At 41.3% G+C, this 21616-nt stretch overlaps 1 protein-coding gene across 2 annotated transcripts in view; it reads left to right on the forward strand.

The window, feature by feature from the left end:
- SLAIN1 (SLAIN motif family member 1) overlaps nt 1-14518 on the forward strand; it is a 54464-nt gene extending 39946 nt beyond the window's left edge. For both annotated transcript variants that reach the window (XM_075433977.1, XM_075434053.1), the window contains 3 exons: nt 6991-7155; nt 9063-9363; nt 13457-14518. In XM_075433977.1, the coding sequence (XP_075290092.1) occupies nt 6991-7155; nt 9063-9363; nt 13457-13532 (542 nt within the window). In that variant the 3' untranslated portion in view covers nt 13533-14518. The remainder of the gene's footprint in view (nt 1-6990; nt 7156-9062; nt 9364-13456) is intronic.
- The last annotated feature ends 7098 nt before the right edge of the window (nt 14519-21616 follow it).

Below are 21616 nucleotides of genomic sequence, written 5' to 3' on the forward strand. Positions count from 1 at the left end.
AGGCTCCTGGTAAACACTGGCATGAAGTGGCAGATGTGTGCACATGTAAATATGTCAGGATGTGAAATATGTTAAGGTGTGTTTAAGGTGTATTTGGGGCCCGTTGTAGCATAGGTTATAGGCATACCTATTGTTACCTCTTGAACAACATTTTGCAGCCATCACCTGTAGTATGCGCATACGTTACTTTTGCTTTCTAAGAAGTTTCCTTTCCACTCTGGCAAGAATACACTAATAAAAAAGCTTTGCATGGAATCTGCTTTTTTTTTTTTTTCCTTATTCAATTACACCCTCTCCCTAAATCAGCTGAATAGTCTGTAATGATGAGTTACATCAGCAAAATTCCATCTGTGAACTTTTTAAGGCATTCTGGTTCTCAGAGACTTCGTAGTCGGTTAATGAGTCAGAAATAGCTCATTTAAAGAAGATCTGAGAGAGGCAGGAGGTGAATAGCTTTTAAGTATTTGTTGCGATTAGCTAAAGTGAGTCTGTCTAGTGTGCATTTTATAATTGAGAAAAGCTTTTAATATGTGGGCAATTGAAAGATTTATGTTTATACCTATCTCCCCTTCCTCAAATTTAAAGAAGTTTGTGGTTAGCCACTTCAAATGTTGCTAACCCTATTAATATCAAGAATACTTAATATTTAGTCATTTTCATGTAAGAAATATCACCAAATTTCATAAAAACAAGCTGTTTTCTACTTCATGTTGTCCATAAATGTACACGTGAGGTTTTTCTTTACTGTGACACACGAGTAATCTGATTTTAACTTTTTAAAAAATATGTTTTAGCTCTTTGGTCACTTTGTTCTTTTTTAATAGATGTTAATATTTATGCTCTTTATTAGTTCTGACTTTCTGAAGTCAGAAGTAATGGAACTCTAGTGCTGTGAAAATATCCAGACTGGTCAAAATCCAGGATAGAGAAGATACTGAAAATGGAATTGATCTTGTGTCCATGTCCACTTTCAAGATCTTTACATAAGCTTACTCAGACTTTTGTCCTGGCACTCCTTATTTCATGAGCATTTTAAAGTGTCCATTGGTATAATATCTGAAAATTGGAAACTTTGGGCAAATTATTCAGAAGAAATTTATTATAATGCAGTAAGAAGGGACAGATGAAAAATACAACCTTCAGTGAGTAGCAGTACATGCAGTGTGGTTAGTTTTAATTTATGTTTTCCATTATCTTTTTGTGTTGATTTTTAACTTTTTAGCTTGGTTGATAAGGCCATAAACGGGCCATGAATACCAGTCACTTTAAAAATGTTGCTTTTATTTTCCAAAAATTACTAGTTTTGAGTTATTTTATTGCATGTGCTTCTGGGGAATAGCTTTTTTCAGACAAAATATTATTATCATAATGTTGCAATGCTCTTGCTTCATTTGGAAAGCTGCAAATGTGATACTTTTTTTTTCAAGTAAACTCATGGCAGATATAGAAGAGCAACATGTCAGGGGGGGTAGGTCGGTGTTTAGGTATCAGTTCAGTATAGACTAACGTTGATTTGTGTCTTTGGAGCTGTGGGGAAAGGTCTGTTCTTACTGATTTACAGAGAGTTTTTCTGCTTGTGGCCTCTCTTGTTTAGTAAGGAAGGGAGAATTCACTGTAGGAAATTGTTGCAGAGTCTTTATTAAAGAAAAAGAGAAAAAAATCTTCCTTAGTCACCTTTGAAGTTATATTGAGAATAGTAATCGGTGGGGAGAAATCATGGAAGGATAATGGAAAAATCTTTTAATTTGCTGTAACTGTCTTTGGAGGGAGACATATACCTATGAAGCCAGAGTGACACAAAGGAATAATTCTAAATAAAATGGAAGTGTTCAACATTAGTAGGGTGTAGGTATTGACAATTACGAAGAATGATGTCTCTCTCTTAACTTAAAGACTTAGTTCTTAATCTGCATTTGTATTTTTACATGCTGATGTCCCTGTTGTATCAACTGACGATTCTGCAGACCTTTAACTAGACCCTGGTGCATTTGGGATGTCATGAATGTTATAACAGTCACAAATGTAATGCAGATACTGAACTCAGGTCTTCAAAGACGAGGAGGAGAAATTAATCCCTTAAAATGCATTTGTAATTGAGTCTACAAGTTTATTAAGGATTTCTGGACAAACGCTGAATATCTACTTAATATAGACTGAAATATTTAAAATAGAAAAGCACAGATTTTTTTCCTTACTTTTTTTTCCTCAACTTATTTGTACGTACAGTACAGATAAGGCAGAGCTGAGTTTGCAGGGTTTGTGTGAGGGATGTAAATATGTGTAAGAAACTGCTAATGTAGCTTAAACAATGATGCAGATTTCTTTGAGACACTAATAATTATGATTCATTGTGTCACTTTACTTAACGATAGTGCACTTTTGGCGAGGCTTGTGAGTCCTCTTGCTTGAATAAAACATTGACAATGCTTGCAGTGAATAACAATGAATGAGTAAATGTGTTTTAAGACAGTTCACTGTAGGGTCAGCTAGGCTCTCCTTGCAAGGAGAGCCTCACTGCATGAAGTATCTTGGCAGAGAGAAGATGATACTTGACAAGAGCGGCTGCAGAGCTCCCAGTCTGGCAGCTCCCCAAGAGCACACCTCTGCTCCGTTGGCAAGGTCTGTCTGTGCGCTACATGGACATTAAATCTTGGACTGGTGATAGTCTGGGGTCAAGAAAGGTTATAAAAAGAAAACCAGAAGCCGTGGGACGAGGGCGGCCACCAGCAGTTCAGGGACCAGAAGACAGAAGGCAGGTGCTGCCTTTTCTGGTGTCCTGCCAGAAAGAAGGTGGGCCACTGATCCCAGGCTGACTTCAGAGAAGAAACGGCATCGGGGGAAGAACTTTCTGGAAAAAATGGAACTGAAGCAGTTCGATAAGAGGCAAACTGCTGTCTTTGTGGTAATTATGTGAAGTGTTTGACAAGATAAGGGACACTTTTGCCTGCTTTTTGATCCATTTCTCACCAGTAGTGACTATGATCTGTGCTGTGGGGTGATCTTCTCATTTACATTTTCATTTGAGGGCAGAGGACCCTGTATTTCACAGTTCCCAGTTTTTCCTGTTGTAGGCAACAGGCAGTTCGGCGTGGGTGCCGCATGGGGGAAGAAGTGTAAACATGCAGTAGGCGATTTTTGGTGTATCATTCTGCTGCAGATACTGCAACAAGGGCAGCGTACGCCACCTATAGAACACTCATGGAGTGACAAGCACGTGCGTACATGCATGAATTATTCCAAGGAGGTGACAGTAACCAAGAACTGATTATGAACTCCCTTGCATGACCTGTCCTTGCATTTTCTTCACACTTTCAAATAGCTCAATAAAACAACGTCTGTAGGTCATGCTATTACCTCTCAAAGAAGACTGGGAAAGGTGAAGATGCATCTGTGGTGCTTTATATGGCTGCATCCTGCTTCAACATCATATTGCATTCAGCCTAGATTATAGTTGAGACTCAGTAGTGGGTCACAGTAACTTTCAGTGCCGCAGAAGGTGCCTTTGGAGTTCCTCTCTGGTGTTAATATCCACATTGTCGTCACAGAACAAACTGTGAACAACTGGTGATTTTTTTAGGCTTGCCACTGAACCAGATTAGTGCAGAAGAAGTAGCAGAAACTGTAGCAGATTTCAGCATTCATCTTAAACAGGACTAAATTACTTCTCACCTGAGAATACATCTCAGCTTTACTCCTCCTCTCTGTTAATTTTCTCATCAGTCTTAGGAGAGCAAAGAACTCTAGCAAGGGAAGGTTTGCTAGTAGAGGCTTGTAAAAACATTTTTGTTTTCTTCTCATATGTTTTCAGCAAGTTAGTATCTAGTCACATCTCAGCGACGTGAAATAATTTTAAAATCACATAACTCCCACCTTCTGCTTCCATATATCAAGCTCACAAGAGCCAGCGTTTCATTTACAAACAAAATGTCTGTAGGACTCTTTCTACTGTTCTTAGGAGGGGAGCAGGTGACAGAACAAACTTCAAGAACGAGATGAAAGAGGATGCATCATCCAAGAAGATGAAAGCTGCAAAATGCCATCAAGGCGAGCGTTTCTGGGTTTTCCCCAAACACAAAACTGACCTCCTATTTTCGTTGCTTTTCAGGGCCATTTATCTCAGCAGACACAAGGACCCATCAAAGAAGTAACGCAGATGCTCGGTGGATGAGAATTTGCAGGTGCAGCAGGAATCTGCTGCCCGAGGACTGAGTGAATCAGCAGCAGAGCAGACTGCTGGAACGAGAACGGACTAATGAACAGGCGGCAAGAGACGTGGCCCCCCATGACATGGAAGAAATCCAAGCTGATTCTGTCCCTATTTTCCCTGCTATTGTAGCTGCATCCATTGGACAATTCAAGGAGCAGATCATGCCTGTGGTGGCTGATGCAGTCCCTGCGTGGAAGAGCATGTTGAGTCCAAGGAATTCCTCTTATATAGTGTGATATGTGGATAGCGTTAGACAAAAAGCTCTTTTATGCAGTGCTATTTTCCCTACCACCATCCTGCTGCTCAAACCTTTATTGCCGAGTGCTGTAATGTTAACTGGGGGTTTTGGGACCTCGGATTTTAAAGGATAGGCTAGGGCTCCAAAATTAACAGTAGCTACAGACATCCCGTATTCATGAATTTTCTGCCACTCTAGGCCGAGGCTTGCATCATGGGAAGACCAGTTCCCTTTCCAGGTTGCAAAATCATGAGTATTTCAGAAACGACGATCTATAGTAGCTGTATGGATGGCATTGTTTGCATCCCCAGGGCAGTTTTGGAAGCCTGATAATTGTTTTGTCATTGTTACATTGGTGATAGGAATACTTACCACCTGACTGAACCACTGAACCCTCTGTTCGTCCCTGTACCACTGACAGTTTCACCTTGCCAGTGTCAGTGACGAGGCACTGAAGCGCAACACCTCTGACTCTGTGATGAAGGGTTACCTTTCAAACTGGTTCTTTATTAGGATTTGGCTGTACTCTAGTTTCTGAGAACTCAGACCTTGCATTTCCTTTTCTTGCACCGAACTCCTCCCTATCTCACCTCCCATACCTACCGTTTTCAAAACTATGAAAACGTACTGTATTTAATTCATGGGAATGTTTAAACTCCTTCCTAGACAGGAGTGGTTTTCTATGTCAGAGCATCCGAGCTAACTGAAAGTCAGCCTCAGTTGGGATGGAAGGGAAGAATGTCTCATCATTACAGGACACGTGTGCATGATACAGTGTCCAGGGCTGGTGGGCTCTAGTAATTGTGACGTGGGACACGAGGATATTAGAAATGCTGAGCCTTTGAAGTACGAAGATGCTTTCGAGTATTAGCAGGATTGTGTACCAGTTCTTATCATGAGGACCAGTCATAAAAACCAGCTGGAGTTGTAGGCTTGTTGTGACTCAATTCACTGGAGTTACATCACCTATGCTGAAGTTACTCTAAGTGAATACTAATGCATTGTATAGATAGAACTGTACTGTCACTTCTTATTACTCCTCAGTTGTTAGCAGCTTTAAGGATTAGAGGAACTCATGACGTTGCTAAATAGGTTATATGTTTATGTGGACTGATAAACAGAGACTCTTAAGTCGATTCATTGTTTCTGTGGACTGAACTTGCCCTGTGTGAGCAAAGTGGTCGACGCAGACCAGCAGTTGCAAGCCATGAATGATGTGTCATTCCTGTGCATAAATCCAGAACATCCATCTTGAAATGCCCTGCTTGCCATTGGAGAGAGCAGTCGTGGCTGCCTGTTAGAAGACAAGCGTACCCCTGCTTTCTGTTATAGTGTCAGAACTGGAGACAGACATCTTCCAGGCACTGGAACCTGCGGCAGGGGCAGGAGCTGGTGGTCTCCACACTGACCACAGTACCAGGAGAAGTGTAGCCACCTCAGCAGAGCACAGCACTTGTGCTCCTGAACCTGGCTGAGAGGCCAGCGTTAGCAGTGTTGTCAGTGACAATTTAATGATATGACACATTATTTCCCCACAGCGGTGCTTTACCAAAGTCTGTCACGTCACAGGAGGCAATTCAGACCAGGTCATTCCATGTGTGCCTTTCTGCTCCTGCCAGTCCCTTCTGATTATACAGAACTGAGTCATCTCCCTTTGGCCCCGCGGAAGAAGAGACCAAAAGAGCTTCACCTTAGGTTACCTAATGCTGTTGTGGCTGGGAAGTCTTCTTGAGGTGTCAGAAATTATTTCAGTTTGTCTCTCCAAATCAACTACCATGAGGGGGGTTCAGACATCTTCTGACCTCTTAGACACTTGCCTTAGCTGGTGAACCTGCCCCAAAACATTTGGAGCATTTGCAGCTTTCTTTTTATGAAAAATAGTCTGTCTTTCTGTTCCGAAAGTGCCCACCAAATCAAGCACCACAAGTGGCGTAGGAGGAAGAACCACAAGAGCTGAAAATCCTGACGTCAACCCAGGGCTCCAAGCAACTGAACAGCATCAAGACTTGGCAGGTTTTGTGCATGGCCACCTGCAGAAACTTAACATGCTAATCAGGTTAGGTACTGAATGGATGTTTTTTAGCATCTCATTGGCACCTGAAAGCAATACTTCAGTTACTTAGGATGGATTCATCTTACCCGTCTTTAGACATCCACAATGTAGGTGATTGTGTCTGACGTCACTGCAGCCTTGCTTTGTATTCACTGCAAAGAAACAGGCACATTTAGGGCACGATTCCTCTGACCTACTTTACACATCTACGTGAAACTCATTATGACACTTCAGTGTCTAAATCCTTGTGATTCCAAAAAATGTACTGCCTGTTGCTGGCTTTAAAATGGTTTGTGAAGAATCGTGCTGTTACAATAGTAAGAAGGGTTCAGTTGGTAGGCTGTCAATAATGTGTTCGTATTCTTCCCGCAGAGCAAAACTTTTGTTGCGTTGAAGTAATTTGTTTTGATTTTCTGCAGAAATTATTCAGAGGCTGCTTGTGTTTGTTGGAAATTCTGACGTGATTATGGGTGTTGTCTTCTTTTGCTTCAGATAAACTTCGAAGAAGCATGCCTAACCTCGCTCGGATGCCAAGTACCCCCACCATTAACAGTAATGCTGGCTTTGCTGGTTCTCCAGTCACTGTGAGGAACAGTCAGAGCTTTGACTCCAATTTGCATGGAGCGAGTAATGGGATTTCAAGGATGCAGTCGTGTAGTAAGTACTTGTGTTCTTTGGCTGCATGCAAGGAATCAGTAGAGGGGTAAAATACAGGTCCCAGTCACTGATCCTCTGCTTTGTGAAAAATTTAAAGCAGACTGTTCCTTTTGCAGCAGATTTTAATATAGCTCAGGATTTTCAAAGTTTCTGTTTTGGAAAGCAAATTCTTCGTGTCTTGTTATGCAGTACTGAGAGTTTAATCTACTCTTTTTTTTTTCTTTGCCCATTCGTTTTGTGCCAAGTGTAAAACTATAATAATCATAAGTAGTAGTAGTAGTGTGGAAACACCAACAATGCAATTAGTTCATATAAGCTTGCTTTTTTAGTTTTGATACTAGAATTGAAAACTGCTTTTCTTGGTAATTTGTGCAATGCTGGTTTTACAGTACGCTGTATTAATACTATCTTAAAATACGTGACCTCTCTCCTGCTGAAGTTGAGCTACTTTCTTCTGAGCAAATGCGGTAAATGGAGGGTTATATCCTCAAGTACAATATACTTGTTGAGTGGGGGAATGTTTAATTTAGGTGGTTTCTTGATGGGGGGATGAAGGGCGTATTGATCTGCTGGATATTGAACTATTAACGTAGAACGTGAAGAAGATAGCTCGAGATCCAAGCCCATCTTTTCTAGCACAGTGGTTGAGGTACTCTGAGAGGAAATGGAAAAAGTGGATTTCGTTGCACACAGGCAGGAGAAAGGATTTAACTTACATGTCCTGTGAGGTCTTGGAGGGAGAAGGTGTCCAAACTTTTCCCCGTGGGTGTTTTTTTTTTCAAATTTGAACAGAATTTACAAATGTCTTCATAACTATTAAATTGCATCTTTTGTGGAATATATACTCAACTGCTGTTTTGTTTTATTTTTATCCTGTTTGAATAGGAGAATGGAAGTGGTTGTTCAGGTTCCTACTTGAATTTGCATGGTAGTGCTCTGAGACTTTAATTTTATTTACTATTTTAGAAATATATATTTTTCTGTGTGTTTATGTATGTGTATATATGTGTGTGTATAAGGTGTGATTTTTCTGAAATAATTTATTGAAAACCAATTCTAATAAGTGGCTGTTCTGGGTTGTTTAAGGAGCTGTGTTATGATACAAGTTCCATAGCAATGTGTTGCCAGTATTGGTCAACTGAATCACACATCTGTATTTTCTCCTGTGTCTTTAAATGGATTTAAGAAGTCCTTTTTCAAAGACTTGAGAAGGATTGGCCTGTATGCAGTGTGTTAGTTTATGTGCTTCAGGCTTTTGACAGTTTGCTTTTGATATGCGGAGTCTGAAGCAGATGCATGTCTGATGTACACCAGAGGGCAGGATTGTGTAGAAAATCTATATATAAAGCTTCTGGAACCCATGGCCTTGATTTAAAATGATAGTTTACATAACATCAGCCTTGGAATATGCCATTATATTTAACACCTTTTTATAGCCTTTTTATTTTTTTTTATATGTAAAGCTTAAGCTTCTGTGATGTTTTATAATGCTTTAATGCAATGTTCCTTAAACAAGATGTGGTTGTTGCAAGTAACCTTACAGAAGTCTAAATAATCTAACAGTAATTAATTTATACCTTCAGCAATTTCTCCTCTTCAGTGCTCTAATTGCATAGGTGGAATTAGTGTGCCTGTAGTGTGTAAGGAAACCTTTGAGGAGAGAAAGAAGGATGAACATGGGGTGGGATTTTTGTTCAGCATGGGGATGGAATGGGATATTTTAGTTCAGTGCAGTGTGACTGGATACATGTTGGATCCAAAGGGTTTTTCAGCAGTTTATAATTAGCAAGTAAATTGTGTAATGGTGTGTTTATCCTTATTCAGATCTATCTAGAAACGAGCATTACTACCTGGCCTCATCTGTTGCATGCTGACCTTGTTACTTCCCTTTCTACCACTCTTTACAGTTCCATCACCAGGACAGCTTCAGCACAGAGTTCACAGTGTGGGACATTTTCCAGTGTCTGCCAGACAGCCTCTCAAAGCTACTGCCTACGTAAGCCCCACCGTACAAGGTGGCAGTAGTAGTAGTAGCAGCAGCAGCATTCCAGTTTCCAACAACTTGCAGTTACATTCTAACACTGGGATCCCAATGCCAAACAAGACTGCCAGCCAAGGGATTGTAGGGCGCAGTGCCCTTCCGAGACCATCGCTGGCGATCAACGGGAGTGGCATACCCAGAAGTAAAATTGCACAGCCAGTTCGAAGGTAAGAGTCAAACAGGCCTCCTTCCCTGTGAGGATGGCTTTGGCTTAGATTGTGGGGTTTTTTTCTTCTGAGTATGAAGCTGGGCTATGAAAGAGAAGTGTTTTCTTAGCTCCTAATGTGGAGTCACTAAATGGGTGAAGATTTTATTCCAGAAATAGTGATGAACAATGCGTGCCGGCAGTTCCTAGTAAACTATAATATTGGTAGTGTAATCACATACACATAAGTACGGATTGCCGTCTACCAATAAGCAGTCAAAACAAATTGGCATCTCATATCATTGACATACGTGACTTGCCTTCTTCTAGACTTGTGCCTGCTGCTATTTCAGTGTCACAAGATGAGCTAATCTTACAGTACCCAGACAGAAAGAGTTGCATCCCTGTTGTGGTAAATGGTAGTAGACTGTAAAAATGCAACTTGTGACATTACAGCATTGGGAGGAAGGAAATATTCTGGATAGTACAGTTTTGGGTTGAACTGGCATCTCAGTTCCAGCTGGGAGACAGCAGGCAAACAGGAAATCATGGAATATCACATTTTGCTTTATAGCAAAGTGTGTAAGTATATAATGTAAGTATATTGCTTTTAGGGCAAGCAATAAAATAAGCTTGAGGAAAGAGACTGTGTTTTAATCACCTTATCACAACTGGGAGTTAAACTCTTAGCTGTGTGTTCTGTGATTAATAGGTGATGAAGTTTCTCAAAGAGAAACTTTTATCAGCTTGCATCAACTCTTCCAACTATTTCTTCCCATCGCACACATCCCTCATCCTGTGAGGCCCTGCTGCGAGACCGCCTGGATTTCTGTTGGATGAACTGTCACTATTTAGCTCTTGTCATTTTTATGCTCTTCACTAGATACTGCCTAGATCCAGAAAAAGTTCAATTGCTCACATTCTGTCTTTGGTTGAGTTACTTGGGGATTACACCGATGTGACTGGCAACAGCTTTTGACCAACTGCCGTGAAACTGTGATAAAGAGCTGTCAGGTTTCTTCTTTGATGAAGGCTGTACCATGAGATTTCTATTATAACCTTCTTTGCTCTCTGCTGGAACTCTCTCTGTTAGAATTCTTTATAGTAGACGAGTTTCTTTCTTGTTTCCTTTTTCCTTTCCTCAACCTGTTCTTCTGAAGAGCTCTTAAATCTTTCATAGCAACATGTGAGAAAGACAGAGATTTTCTGGGCCATGAAGACCAGTCCCTTGCTATTTTGTAACTTTTCATACAACAGACAATATTAAAGAAAAACATAATTAAGAGGTTTTAGTGGGAGGGTGAGACACTGTACTCTCGACGCTGTTTTTATTAGAAACTGATTCGAATCACTGACAAAGATGTTTATGGTCCAGAAAGTCTGGGCTCTCATATTCTCACCTTCCCATGTACCTTAGCAGCATCATATGTTGCTGTAGAGCCAGACCAATGATCCTTGAAGGTAGATAGATGGTCTTTGCACTGTGGGAATGACAAGTTTATACAACTGTGAAAGCATAGGCAGATTGAAGCTCAGCCTACAGTTCTTTAAGACCCTTGTTTCATTTTATTTATTCATGTGGAAAATAAGGGCAGTTTCAGTTCGTATGGAGTTTTCTTGGAAAGAATTCAGCCGTCAGTGGCAGATTTTCTCACTGTTGATTTTTGTCACTATGGTCATTTCTAAGGAATGGTATTTCTGATTTCAATTTAGGAGTCTAGCTTCTGTCGGTATACTGAAAATCAAAGTGGTTTCAGTCATAACTTGATTAAAAGTAGAAAAGGTCTTTTGTTGGTGGTTTGTGGTTTTTTTTAAATCAATCAGGTGTTCAGGGAGAAGTGCACATTCACAGCAAGGCTGTGTCTTCATGCCTATGACCAGACTGTTAGGTAGCCAAGTTACTGGTATTTTAGATATTTGAAATAGGTTGTTAGGCATTTTATATAGGGCCTGCATTACAAAACTTCAGTGTTTACTGCGTAGGATCAAGCACGTAAGGGGAGTGCGTTTTTATAATTTGTAAAATAAAATTATGATAACCAAGACAACCAACTTGGCTAAATATTAATTGCTTTTGTACTTGCCGTCAGAGATTCATGCATCCAAAAGCAGTCTGAAGCGATTTTAACAGTACAGTCCATCTCCACTTAGCCTGACAAGTGAGGCAGCGCTTTTTTTGTTGTTCCTGTTGAATGGATCTGTGCAAGGCCCAGCCCTTTCCAACTCCATGCTCTGGGCTTCTTGCAGACCTGCCTTCTCGCTTCCCACCCCCCACCCGCCAGTCCTCCGCTTTCCATCCTGACCCGGGAGCACGGTGCGAGGGGCAGCAGGGGCAGTTTCCCACAGGGCAACGTGAGCCGGGGGCCAAGTGGGACAGCCAGGCTGCCCCACGGTACCCAACCCAGAGCAGCACTGGTGGTGACCAGGGTCAGCCAGCAGTCCCAGTCTCCACAGAAGTCCACAGCGACGAGGCAGGTCCCAGCAAAAGCTGGGAGGTCAATCAGCATGTCAGGGTCTGGATCATCCCAGGTACCAGGCACAGGCACGGCAGCAACCAGAGCCGAGGTGGGAGCCTGGCTTGTTCCTGCTGCCTTGTGCTGGAGCCGGGCTCTGCAATCCAGCTGGTGATGGAAAAGTAGAACAGGACTGCAGACCCTCCAAAACTCTGTTATCTCAAACCGCGTGGCATCGTGCTGACAGCTTGTGCTTATTTGAAACTGTTTTCAACTCTGGCACATTTTCCCATTCCCTGCCCTGCAGCAGAGATTCAACTCTAGATACATAGCAGTATTCTTACGGTTATTTTCAACTTAGTTAATTCTTCTTTACTTTTGGCCTCTCTGTTTTTTATTGAAGATTGTTAAACATACTTTCCTCTTTTTCTTACTGGAAAAAAAGAAGTGAAAGCAGCAGTTGCAGAAAATGACAAAGGCAGGTTGTAGTTTATGCCTCAAGTAACCGGATTTATGTCAAAGATAAATGATCCTGCAACAGAGTGGAGCTGCGCAAAAGCAGCTTGGCTGAACCTAAATTTGACCATCTTTTTTGCTTAAGGGCAACGGGTTTGCCACTAAAAAAGCAGTTATAGCAGAGAGGCAAGAAGCTGCTCTGGTGACTGCTTTTAACTTACCGACTCTGCCTGCCTTGCCACATACATATGCCTTTTTAGTAGCTCACAGGAAAAGCAGAGAACTGAGAGAACAAGGCTTAAGACCTGGTGTTGTAAGAACAATTTCACAGAATTGGGACGCTTTATTTTCAGCAAACTGTGGTGTAACTCAAATATGGTTGCGGCAAATCGGAGATAGCCTGCCTTATCGCCAGTGAGTTGACAGTCAGACCCAATCAGATGGCTGGCTTTCCTTTTTTTAATCTTACTTGAAACAATTACCTTGGTAGTACCTGGAGGGCTTGGAAGATGGTCAACAAACAGTTTTTGGTAAGTCCTCATTCATTAGTGAGAGATGCAGCCCAGGAGTGAGGATGGGAGCCCAGAAGACCCCCGCGGGTGGTGGTGCTGGGACTGGTGGCTCTCTGACTTCAGCTGTGGGTTGGAAACACATCTTCATGTGTCTCGGGTGAGAGGGTCTGCAGCAGGACTTAGTGGAGTTCTTCACCCTATAAGGAGCTGAAATTCTTTGGTGTTAGTGTTAATGCATAGTGTTTTTAAAAGGTGCTGTTTTTGACAAGCGTGCTGAGCACAACAGCTTTTTAGAGAATATTTCCAATTAGATCTCTGCTGTCCATCTGTACTGGAACGTATCTGCTGTCTTTAGTGACAAAAATAGGGTTTTATTGCCTTTAGCTCTGAAGAACCAAATCTTCACATTTAGAGGGCTCTCATGCATCATGACAATTACTCATCAAATTCCTTTTTACAGACATTTTACTCTGTTAAAGACCAGTAACGGTAATGGGATCTCATTGGAGGTGGCTTTAGTGTCACCGTAGATCTTTAGATTTGCATTAGCGTGACGGAGCCAGAAATACACCAGTGATGTCTCCAAGCAAGCCACAAAGCTAGTGTCTCTGCAAAAGTAAATGATGTTTGCTACTTTGATTTTTCACATGAAATATGACTTCCTTTGTCATTTTTTGTGATTCGTTTAATACAGTTTTCTTCAGCCTCCAAAACCACTTTCGTCACTAAGCACGATGCGGGATGGGAACTGGAGAGATGGCTGCTATTGATGAAGGACGCCCATCAACACTGGAAAACAAAAAATGCAAAATTCATTACCCAGCTGGCTGGGTAACAACGATTTGGGAAAGGAGGGTCGTACAGTATTATTTCCCCCAGGATTTTAATATGTAACCATCCATAATACAAAGTCATTTTAAAAAATGAACATCTTATCAATACTAAATATTGCACTTAATCAATTACCTGAACCAGCTGCATTGTTACCACACTAACAACAGCAGTGTTGGCATTTGGAACTGAAAAAATTATTATACCTGTACAAAGTACCAGAATATTTCCTTGGAAAGAACTAGAAGAAAATGCTTTCAGGCAGCTTTGCCGTACTGAAATTCTTAGATAATTTATTCAGTGTAAAGACATGATGTATTTTATTTTGAATCTGAGGGGGACTTACGTATGTGCTTGGATTTTTTTCTAGTGTTTCCAGTACATTTTATTTTGTATACTTAAGTTCATTTAAACTTGCCTGAACCTTGAACGACAGAGAGATAATTTAACTTTTCTGTGCCATAAATAATATTTTTGGGGTAATGTACTTTTTTTAGCGCTAGGAACGTATCTTACAAAATCGTACCATTGGCAATACAAAGCAGTGTATTTATGTTGCAGAAGCACAAAAAAAAGTAGCATTCACTGGAAAATGCCATCCAGCTGGGTCAGCATGGTTTTGTTGGTCTTTCACCATTTGTTCAATTGTTAATTTATTGTCATAGTGTTTTGTATTTAAAATGGCAGTGTAAGTTACATTGCACTTACAAAGATACAGTGATGTCTAAAACTACCGTTGATTTTCAGTACTTTATTACAAAGAATAAAATTGTAATGTTTTATTAACAGTTGCTTAGGGAAAATGAGTTTTAATGCGAATAAATCTTTTTGATAGATCTTTTACAAAATCCAGTTGCACTAATCAATGCTTTCTTATAATGGCATATGACTTAATACTTGATTACAACTGTGTATACTGCTGGTTTGGAATGTTTCAGAAATAAAGAATCTATTTCAGCAATAATGCTGTTCTTGAGTGTGCAGTGTAAACATTGTCAGAATTTAGAAACTGTCATCTGCTTAACTCCTGAAAGTTTTATTATTTAGCATTTAGATTATGCTGGATTTTTGCAAATAGTAACCAAGTTTATCTGGCAAATTTTTTTTTTTAATTTGTGTTACGAAGCCATAGTATGCATAGAAGACAGATTAAATCAGTCTTGTTATGATCTTTTTTTTTTTTCCCCAATTTAACATTTGGATTCCGCAAGTGCAAATGTGACTTGCAATGGGAAACAGAGTTTGTGTACGAAGTGGGTCTTTCACCGTGGCTCTGAATTTGCTTAAGGACCTGCTTTTCGTAAAAGGGCAAGCTAAAATAAAAAACAAAGGAGAAGTGTTTAGTGGTGAGTAAACCCTTCATTACACTGAGACGTGATTGTGTAGTAGTGCAGTAGTGTCTCTGCACAGTTTAATGTCATTTAACAGAGATAAATCATTTTTCACAATTTAGTTCCTTTAATCCAATTAAAATTCCTTTTTCCCCAAAAAAAGCAGAACTGTTGAAGAGGGCATCAAGAAATATTCCAGCAAGGACATTATCTCTGCACAGGTAAGTATTTCAGCAGGAGTGTGCCAAACTCATCTTGTTCGTAAGAAACTTTAACTGGAAGAAATTACTGCTGGTTAAAGCAGTTGGTCAGTCATTTGTGGACAACCTCGTGTCTTGAACGGTTTATCTCGCTTACAGAGTGGTTGTGGCGGGGGTGCAGAGCCAGGTTGGGGCGGGGGGGGGGCTTTGCTGTTTGTCTGTGAGGAGGAGGGCTGCAGAACCTCCCAAGTTAATAATCTCGTTTGGCTTCTGGTGCTAGGGAACCAGCGTGACGTTTTTCGCAAGAGACGGCTGGAGAGCAGTGGCAGTGGTTAGCTTCTGCTCGTTGCTGACCCTGCCAGCCCTGGCCTGAGCTGTCGCTTCCCTCCGTTCCCTAGTGCTGGGATTTTATCCTTATTCATCCGTTATCTGAGACACTACAGCCCCACATTACTCTCAGTTTTTGAAATAGGTTGCAACTGTTGGAGGCAATACCGAGTTGTACACAGGAGGGCAGTATCTGCTTTGAAAAGGTTTTCTTTTTAGCAGCTAAAGCTCTTCCTATTTTTCAGGCTCTCCATTTGAACCTAGTGCATATGTTTCTTGCCAGTGTTGTTTATGTATGATGGCATGTTAAAGGAAGGTGCCCAACTGTTTGTGATCTGCATTTTTTAATTTCACACTACAAAATGTGTTGTGAGCTGGAAAGCCGGATATTTTGGATATAATGAACTCTTTGAGAAGATGCAGTTGTTTTTCCCTTTTTAATTGTCCTGTTCCCTTGCAGTACATCCTGTGGTTGTGGCAGGATTTGGTCGCCTTATAGCTTTGCTGTTTGAAGTGTTTTGGTCAAGTGTCTGAAACACTGAATGCTGTCAAATTTTAGGAGGAAACCCAAGGTGTGAGCAGCTTTATCTCTTTTCTGCACTTAAAGAGCAGAATCACTTGTTTCAGCCACGGGCTGTGGGACTGCTGCTGTTTGCCTGCAGCTGAGGGAGCTGGCTGTTTCCCCTGAGATGAGCATCGACAAACCAGATGCTGCTGCACAGTGTCACACACTTCACCACAGTCTCACTGGGAGCAAACTGTGTGGAATATGCAACACAAAACCACTTCTGTCGCGCTTGATTTTATGAGAGGCAGAATCTCCTCCAGGGCAATGGGAAATAGCAAGGCCAGGCATTTGTCTTTAAAGACTCAGACTTATTTTTCACAACAAAGTATAAGGGAGCGTCTGAGAACTCTTTCTTTGCACCCTCCTTGGTTCTTCTCTTTTGGTCCATGAATGCAAATCCCACTCCTGTCCCCTTGTTGCTGCATCCCAAAAATGACCTACCTCCTTCTGTCCAAACTGTAGTCTTGGGCTCAGCTCTTGAGCTGATGGCTGGGTCATGACTCTCCACCTTGTTCATCTAAGGCTTTTTCTCATGCCGTTATAGTCATTGGAGGTAAAACCTCTACACTTCCAGTCATTCAGCCCCTTAACTGGGGCACTGTCTTTGACTTTTCTACAACCTAATTTTCTGGTTAAGTCAAAGTCCTGCGTGCATAATAAATTGAAGATATACATTTCCTTTTTCACCCCTACAGATAGTGCATTCATCCATTACCTTCTCACCTGAAGTCACCTTTGTCCTTCTAGTGTCTTCAGCGTGTGAGATCTGTCCAAACTAAAATGATGAGATCATTTTCCTGTCTTCCTGCTGTGACCATATCGCTGCTTTGACCACTTCGTGTGTATTGCTACTGATTTCCCCCTCTCTGTGGAATACAGTTAAAACGAGTTATGAGCTAGTTATACTCTTCTGCAAAGCCACAGGCACTATCCCATTCCACGACGAGTTTCTCGTTGAGTGTTGAAGTGGATTCCCATACCTAAGTCCATGATGCCAGCCTGCGTTGTGCCTATTGCAAGCAAAGCACCTCCTAGCTCACTTCTGTCTTGTCCCTCACTGTGAGGAAGTCCCTTATAAACATATGGGTCTCCATTTTTATTCACCTTCAAATCTTTCCTTAAAGGCTTTTCCTTTGGTACAGCACCACTCAAAGCAGGACAACAGTTAAACTGTCAGTGTCATCTTACTGCTTTTGAGCCCATTAGCGAACGCTGCCTCATCATTTTTTCATTCTCTGATTGGTGATTTTTGCTATACCTACATTGCAAATTATTGGAGACATGGACTCCTGTCTTTTTCCTATGTGTTTGTTCAGCATGAAGCCGAGTAGGATTTCAGGCCAAATATTGCAATGCCGGTACGCTGACACGAACACTAAAAGTTAGCATCTTCATATGAAAAACAGTGTTTAAATATCCGCTGTGAATGGTGGGTGAGGTTTCATCATTAAAAAGAATTAGGTGGTAATACACTTTCTCTCTTAAGAACAAATTCATGGCGTTTAATCTTCAGGCATGACTTACCAATTCAGAAATCCTGGATAAAAAAGGAAATAGTTGTCTAAGTCTGGACAACTTTCCCTGTCACCATTGTGGTGAAAAGGGTATGTCCTGGCTGGTCTGGTGTAATTTTCTCTTTCCCAGCCGACCAGCCCATCTGCTCAGCCATCTTTTTCTCTGTGTCTACACTTCCAGCTCTTGATCTCCCCAGATTCCCACCTTCCTTGTAACCTCTGTCAGTGGTTACACATGGTCATGTGGCTGGCGCAGTTCCTGACCGTCCTGACTGAGCAGGTCCTCAGTGCATCTTCTGTCTCCGTCGTTTGGATTTTCAGCTGGCAAAGTAAGCAGTTAAGTGTAATGTGAATTAATGACAGTGGAAGGGAAGTTTAGGGCATGAAGAGATGCTAATAGGTCTGAGAGGGTGGTAGTTAAAGCCAGAGTTGGTGATCCCTTAGCAGGGTTACACCTCTACTCTCCAATCTGACCAGGCTGCCCGATAGTCCAAGTGCAATGCAAGGGGTTGGCTTTGACCTAAAGAGGCCCGAGAGATTATCTTTCTACATGTGCAGTTCAACAACACTTTCTACAAAACATCTCATGGGAGGAAGGAAGTGAGAGATTAGATAGGTTCATTCTTGAAATCTCATTTCTTTTTTATATAAGCCAAGCGTTTAGGTGGCTTTGGCATTACAAATCCCTTGCCCATAAACAAACAAATTTGGTACTGGGAGTCCTTTGGCATGTAAATGTTTGTTTTGGCACAATCCTTATGGCATATTCATGATTGCACTGCTGAAGTCTTGGCAATAGCAAGCAGTTTGTGTAGCAGGGCAGCACTCGTCACGGTAGCGTATTTTGAGCATCCTGAGCCCCTAAGGAGAAAGGGGAGAAGAGGAAGGTCGGATGTTTGGAAGTCTTGGTATGAAAGCTATTGTAGCTGCCATTTTCTGAACAGTAGCTCTGAGCTTGAAAATGTCATTATGACACATTTTTGCAGATCCCAGCATTTTTTCGTGGTCATGACTGGCTCATGTGGCTCCCCAAACTGTTTAAGTGGATGTGTAAATAGGTGCCAATTTCTTTGCATATATTCCAAGCTATATAGGAGGTTTTAATAGACTGGACGTAGTAGGCAGCAGAAGAGGGTACTTTAAGCATAGCATTAGCTACAAACTGATGCATGGTTTCTGGGTCAGATTTAACTCTTTGCTTTACCACAGACTATCTCTCAAACCATTTACTTAGAGGCATGTGCTTGTGGCCATCTCATCTTGCACTGTGAGCATTATAGTGCCCAATTTTGCCATTTTGAGTGTGACCCTGACTTTAGCAGCTTTTTTTCCCCTCATTAAAAGAAGCTGGACTAGCGCAGTGATGTTTATGACTATGAATAGATGAGGTAGCTGAGAAGATAATTTGATATTTTTTCTGAGATATATAGGTAGAGTGACAAAGAACATACTCACCTAGACCTAGAGAGATGAATGTTGCATTCTTACTTTGTTTTTTTAAAGAAGTGCTAAGCACAATTCATGCATTACCTTAAGCAGAGTATAAAATGATAGCAGGCATAGATACATACCTGTAAAAGCAACTGGTAGTCTTGTCTTCCACTGGTTCATGTGAAAAATGTGTAGACCCATAGACTGGGCACTCTAAATCATGTTAAGAAGTTCAGGGAATGAATAGTGGTTGCACTTCAAACTTTCTGCAAAGAATCATAGAATCATAGAATTATAGAATGGTTTGGGTTGGAAGGGACCCTAAAGATCATCTGGTTCCAACCCCCCTGCCATGAGCAGGGACACCTTCACTAGAGCAGGTTGCTCAGAGCTCCATCCAACCTGGCCTTGAATGCTTCCGGGGAGGGGTCATCCACAGCTTCTCTGGGAAACCTGTTCCAGTGTTTCACTACCCTCATGGTGAAGAATTTCTTCCTAATATCTAATCTGAATCTGCCCTCTTTTAGTTTACAGCCATTCGCCCTTGTCCTATCACTACACACCTTTAAAAGTTAATCTGTTCTACAGACAATCCCTCTTGACGTTTTATAGGTGGAGAGAAGCTTGGTATCTAACACGGTCAAAAGATGTGCGCAGTTCCCAGATGCAGCTATCAAAATTGCATGAAACTGCAGGTAGATAGACAGTAGGTAACATTCACAGACCCTAAAGTGACTATTATTTGGAGAAAAATGTGTCAAACACAGGAAATGAAGGCAACCGTCACTGCCATTCCTCTCTCATTAGCTGTTTGGCGAGAGGAGTTGGACATCTGCAACCAGTTGAGCCACCTAAGTTGTTCTTGTGGCTGGGCAGAGAAAAAGCCTCGTGGCTGCTATGCGCAGAATGGATTCAGCCACGTGGTGTGGAACTGCAGTGCGGCTCCACCACCCCGCAGCAGCTCTGTCGCTTCCCAGGAGTGCAGCGCCCGCTGCCCCTCTGGTACCCAGACCCACAGCCATCGCTGTCCGCTTCCCTCCGTGGAGGTACCGGAGAGCGGACCGTCCCTTTGCTTGCTAACATGGAGTGCTTAAAAACTCTTGTTACTGGGGTGGAGTCCAGCTAGACGATGATACACAAACATGTTGGTTTTGTTCTGTGAGCATAGCCAAAAGATAATGTTTTGCCTTTTCAGATGTGATCTTTCTGCTATGTAGAGCACTTTCCCTGTGCTCAAGCATTTAGTATTGTGTTTATCTCCTGTGATTATTTTTTGAGTTAAAAGAATGAGAATAGCATTTCTTCTATATTAAAAAATGAAAATAATATTTATTATTTGTTTCTGTTCGCTTCACTTACTCCTTGCTGCTGAGATTTCTGTTGTTCCCTAGAAAAATAAAATATTATTGCTTTGTCCTTGTGGCCAGACCTATACAAAGAATGAGCCTGCAGCCAAATTCCCAGACTCAGCTCTAGCGATCCAGCCAACCTTCATACTTCGCAGTCTGCGCACAGATGTTACTGAGCAAGGTGTAGTATCTGTGTCCAAGAATGAACTTTTTGATTATAGGAGCAGCAGAAAACATGATGTGGATGTCAACTACAGTACACCTATTTGGAACTGTTTTGTTGCAATAATAGAAAATTGAAAAGATACCGGTATGTTTCTACCACTTTGCTTTTCAGCCCTCCCTACAGAACTTTGTAAGAGCTTTGTTTTTTTGATACCCTTGATAAGTGCTTTTTACTTTCTAATTATGAATTTTACTGAGCCAATAAAAATGTGCTGAATTCATTTTTGACAAAACATTTAGTGACTACTGACCTATTTAGAAGCCTTTTTTATACTAATTCTAAAACTGAGGTATTCCAATGACAGCATCAGTGGATGCTAATATCCCATTCAGTTCCTTTAAAATGTAAATAATGGAAGCAGAAGTTCAAGAACTCAGAAGAAAAATCAGTTTTGAAAAAGTGATTTTTTTTTAAGCAAAAGAAAATCATAAAAATGTGTTTTGATTTAATCCATGTTTTTCTTGGCAGTCACTGACTGCACTGAATTAAACAACTCTGATTATGTATACATATAGAACAGGAAGGATTTTTTTATATAGGAGAGAAGGAAAAAAGCATCAGACAAAATGATGTTGCTGTATTGATGGCTTGCTATTCACTGTATCAGAGTTCACGTTAAATAACCTACTTCTGCTTCCAAAAAAGGAACATTTTGGCACCTGATCTTTTCAATCAGTGTGAGATAGTGTTGTAAAATGGACCCCATCCCACTTTATTTACAGATGCAACCACTTGGGTGGGCGCAGGTGGGCTTGAGTCCTTGAGGTATGCTCTCGTCTGGTTGATGCAAGTGAGGTCTAATCCAGAAGCTGTGCCGAGTGTTTCTGGAGCTTATCTTGCTTCTCAAGATATCTTATTACTTTGGATACAGTCTCATGCAGATGGAGATCTGCAGCTGGGTAGAAGGAGATCATGCATCTGCCTTACCTAGTTCAGTACTCTCAGCCTGGTAGCTCACAGCTGGTAACAAATCTGTGGCTTTGTCATCAGACACTGCGGTTTGTAAGTGAACTACTGAGTGACGCTCTTTGATGAAGAGCCAAAAGTGATTCTGCACAGTGTTACAGGGTGGGCATG

This window comes from Opisthocomus hoazin, chromosome 1 (assembly GCF_030867145.1).
Source record: "Opisthocomus hoazin isolate bOpiHoa1 chromosome 1, bOpiHoa1.hap1, whole genome shotgun sequence".
Taxonomy (NCBI): domain Eukaryota; kingdom Metazoa; phylum Chordata; class Aves; order Opisthocomiformes; family Opisthocomidae; genus Opisthocomus; species Opisthocomus hoazin.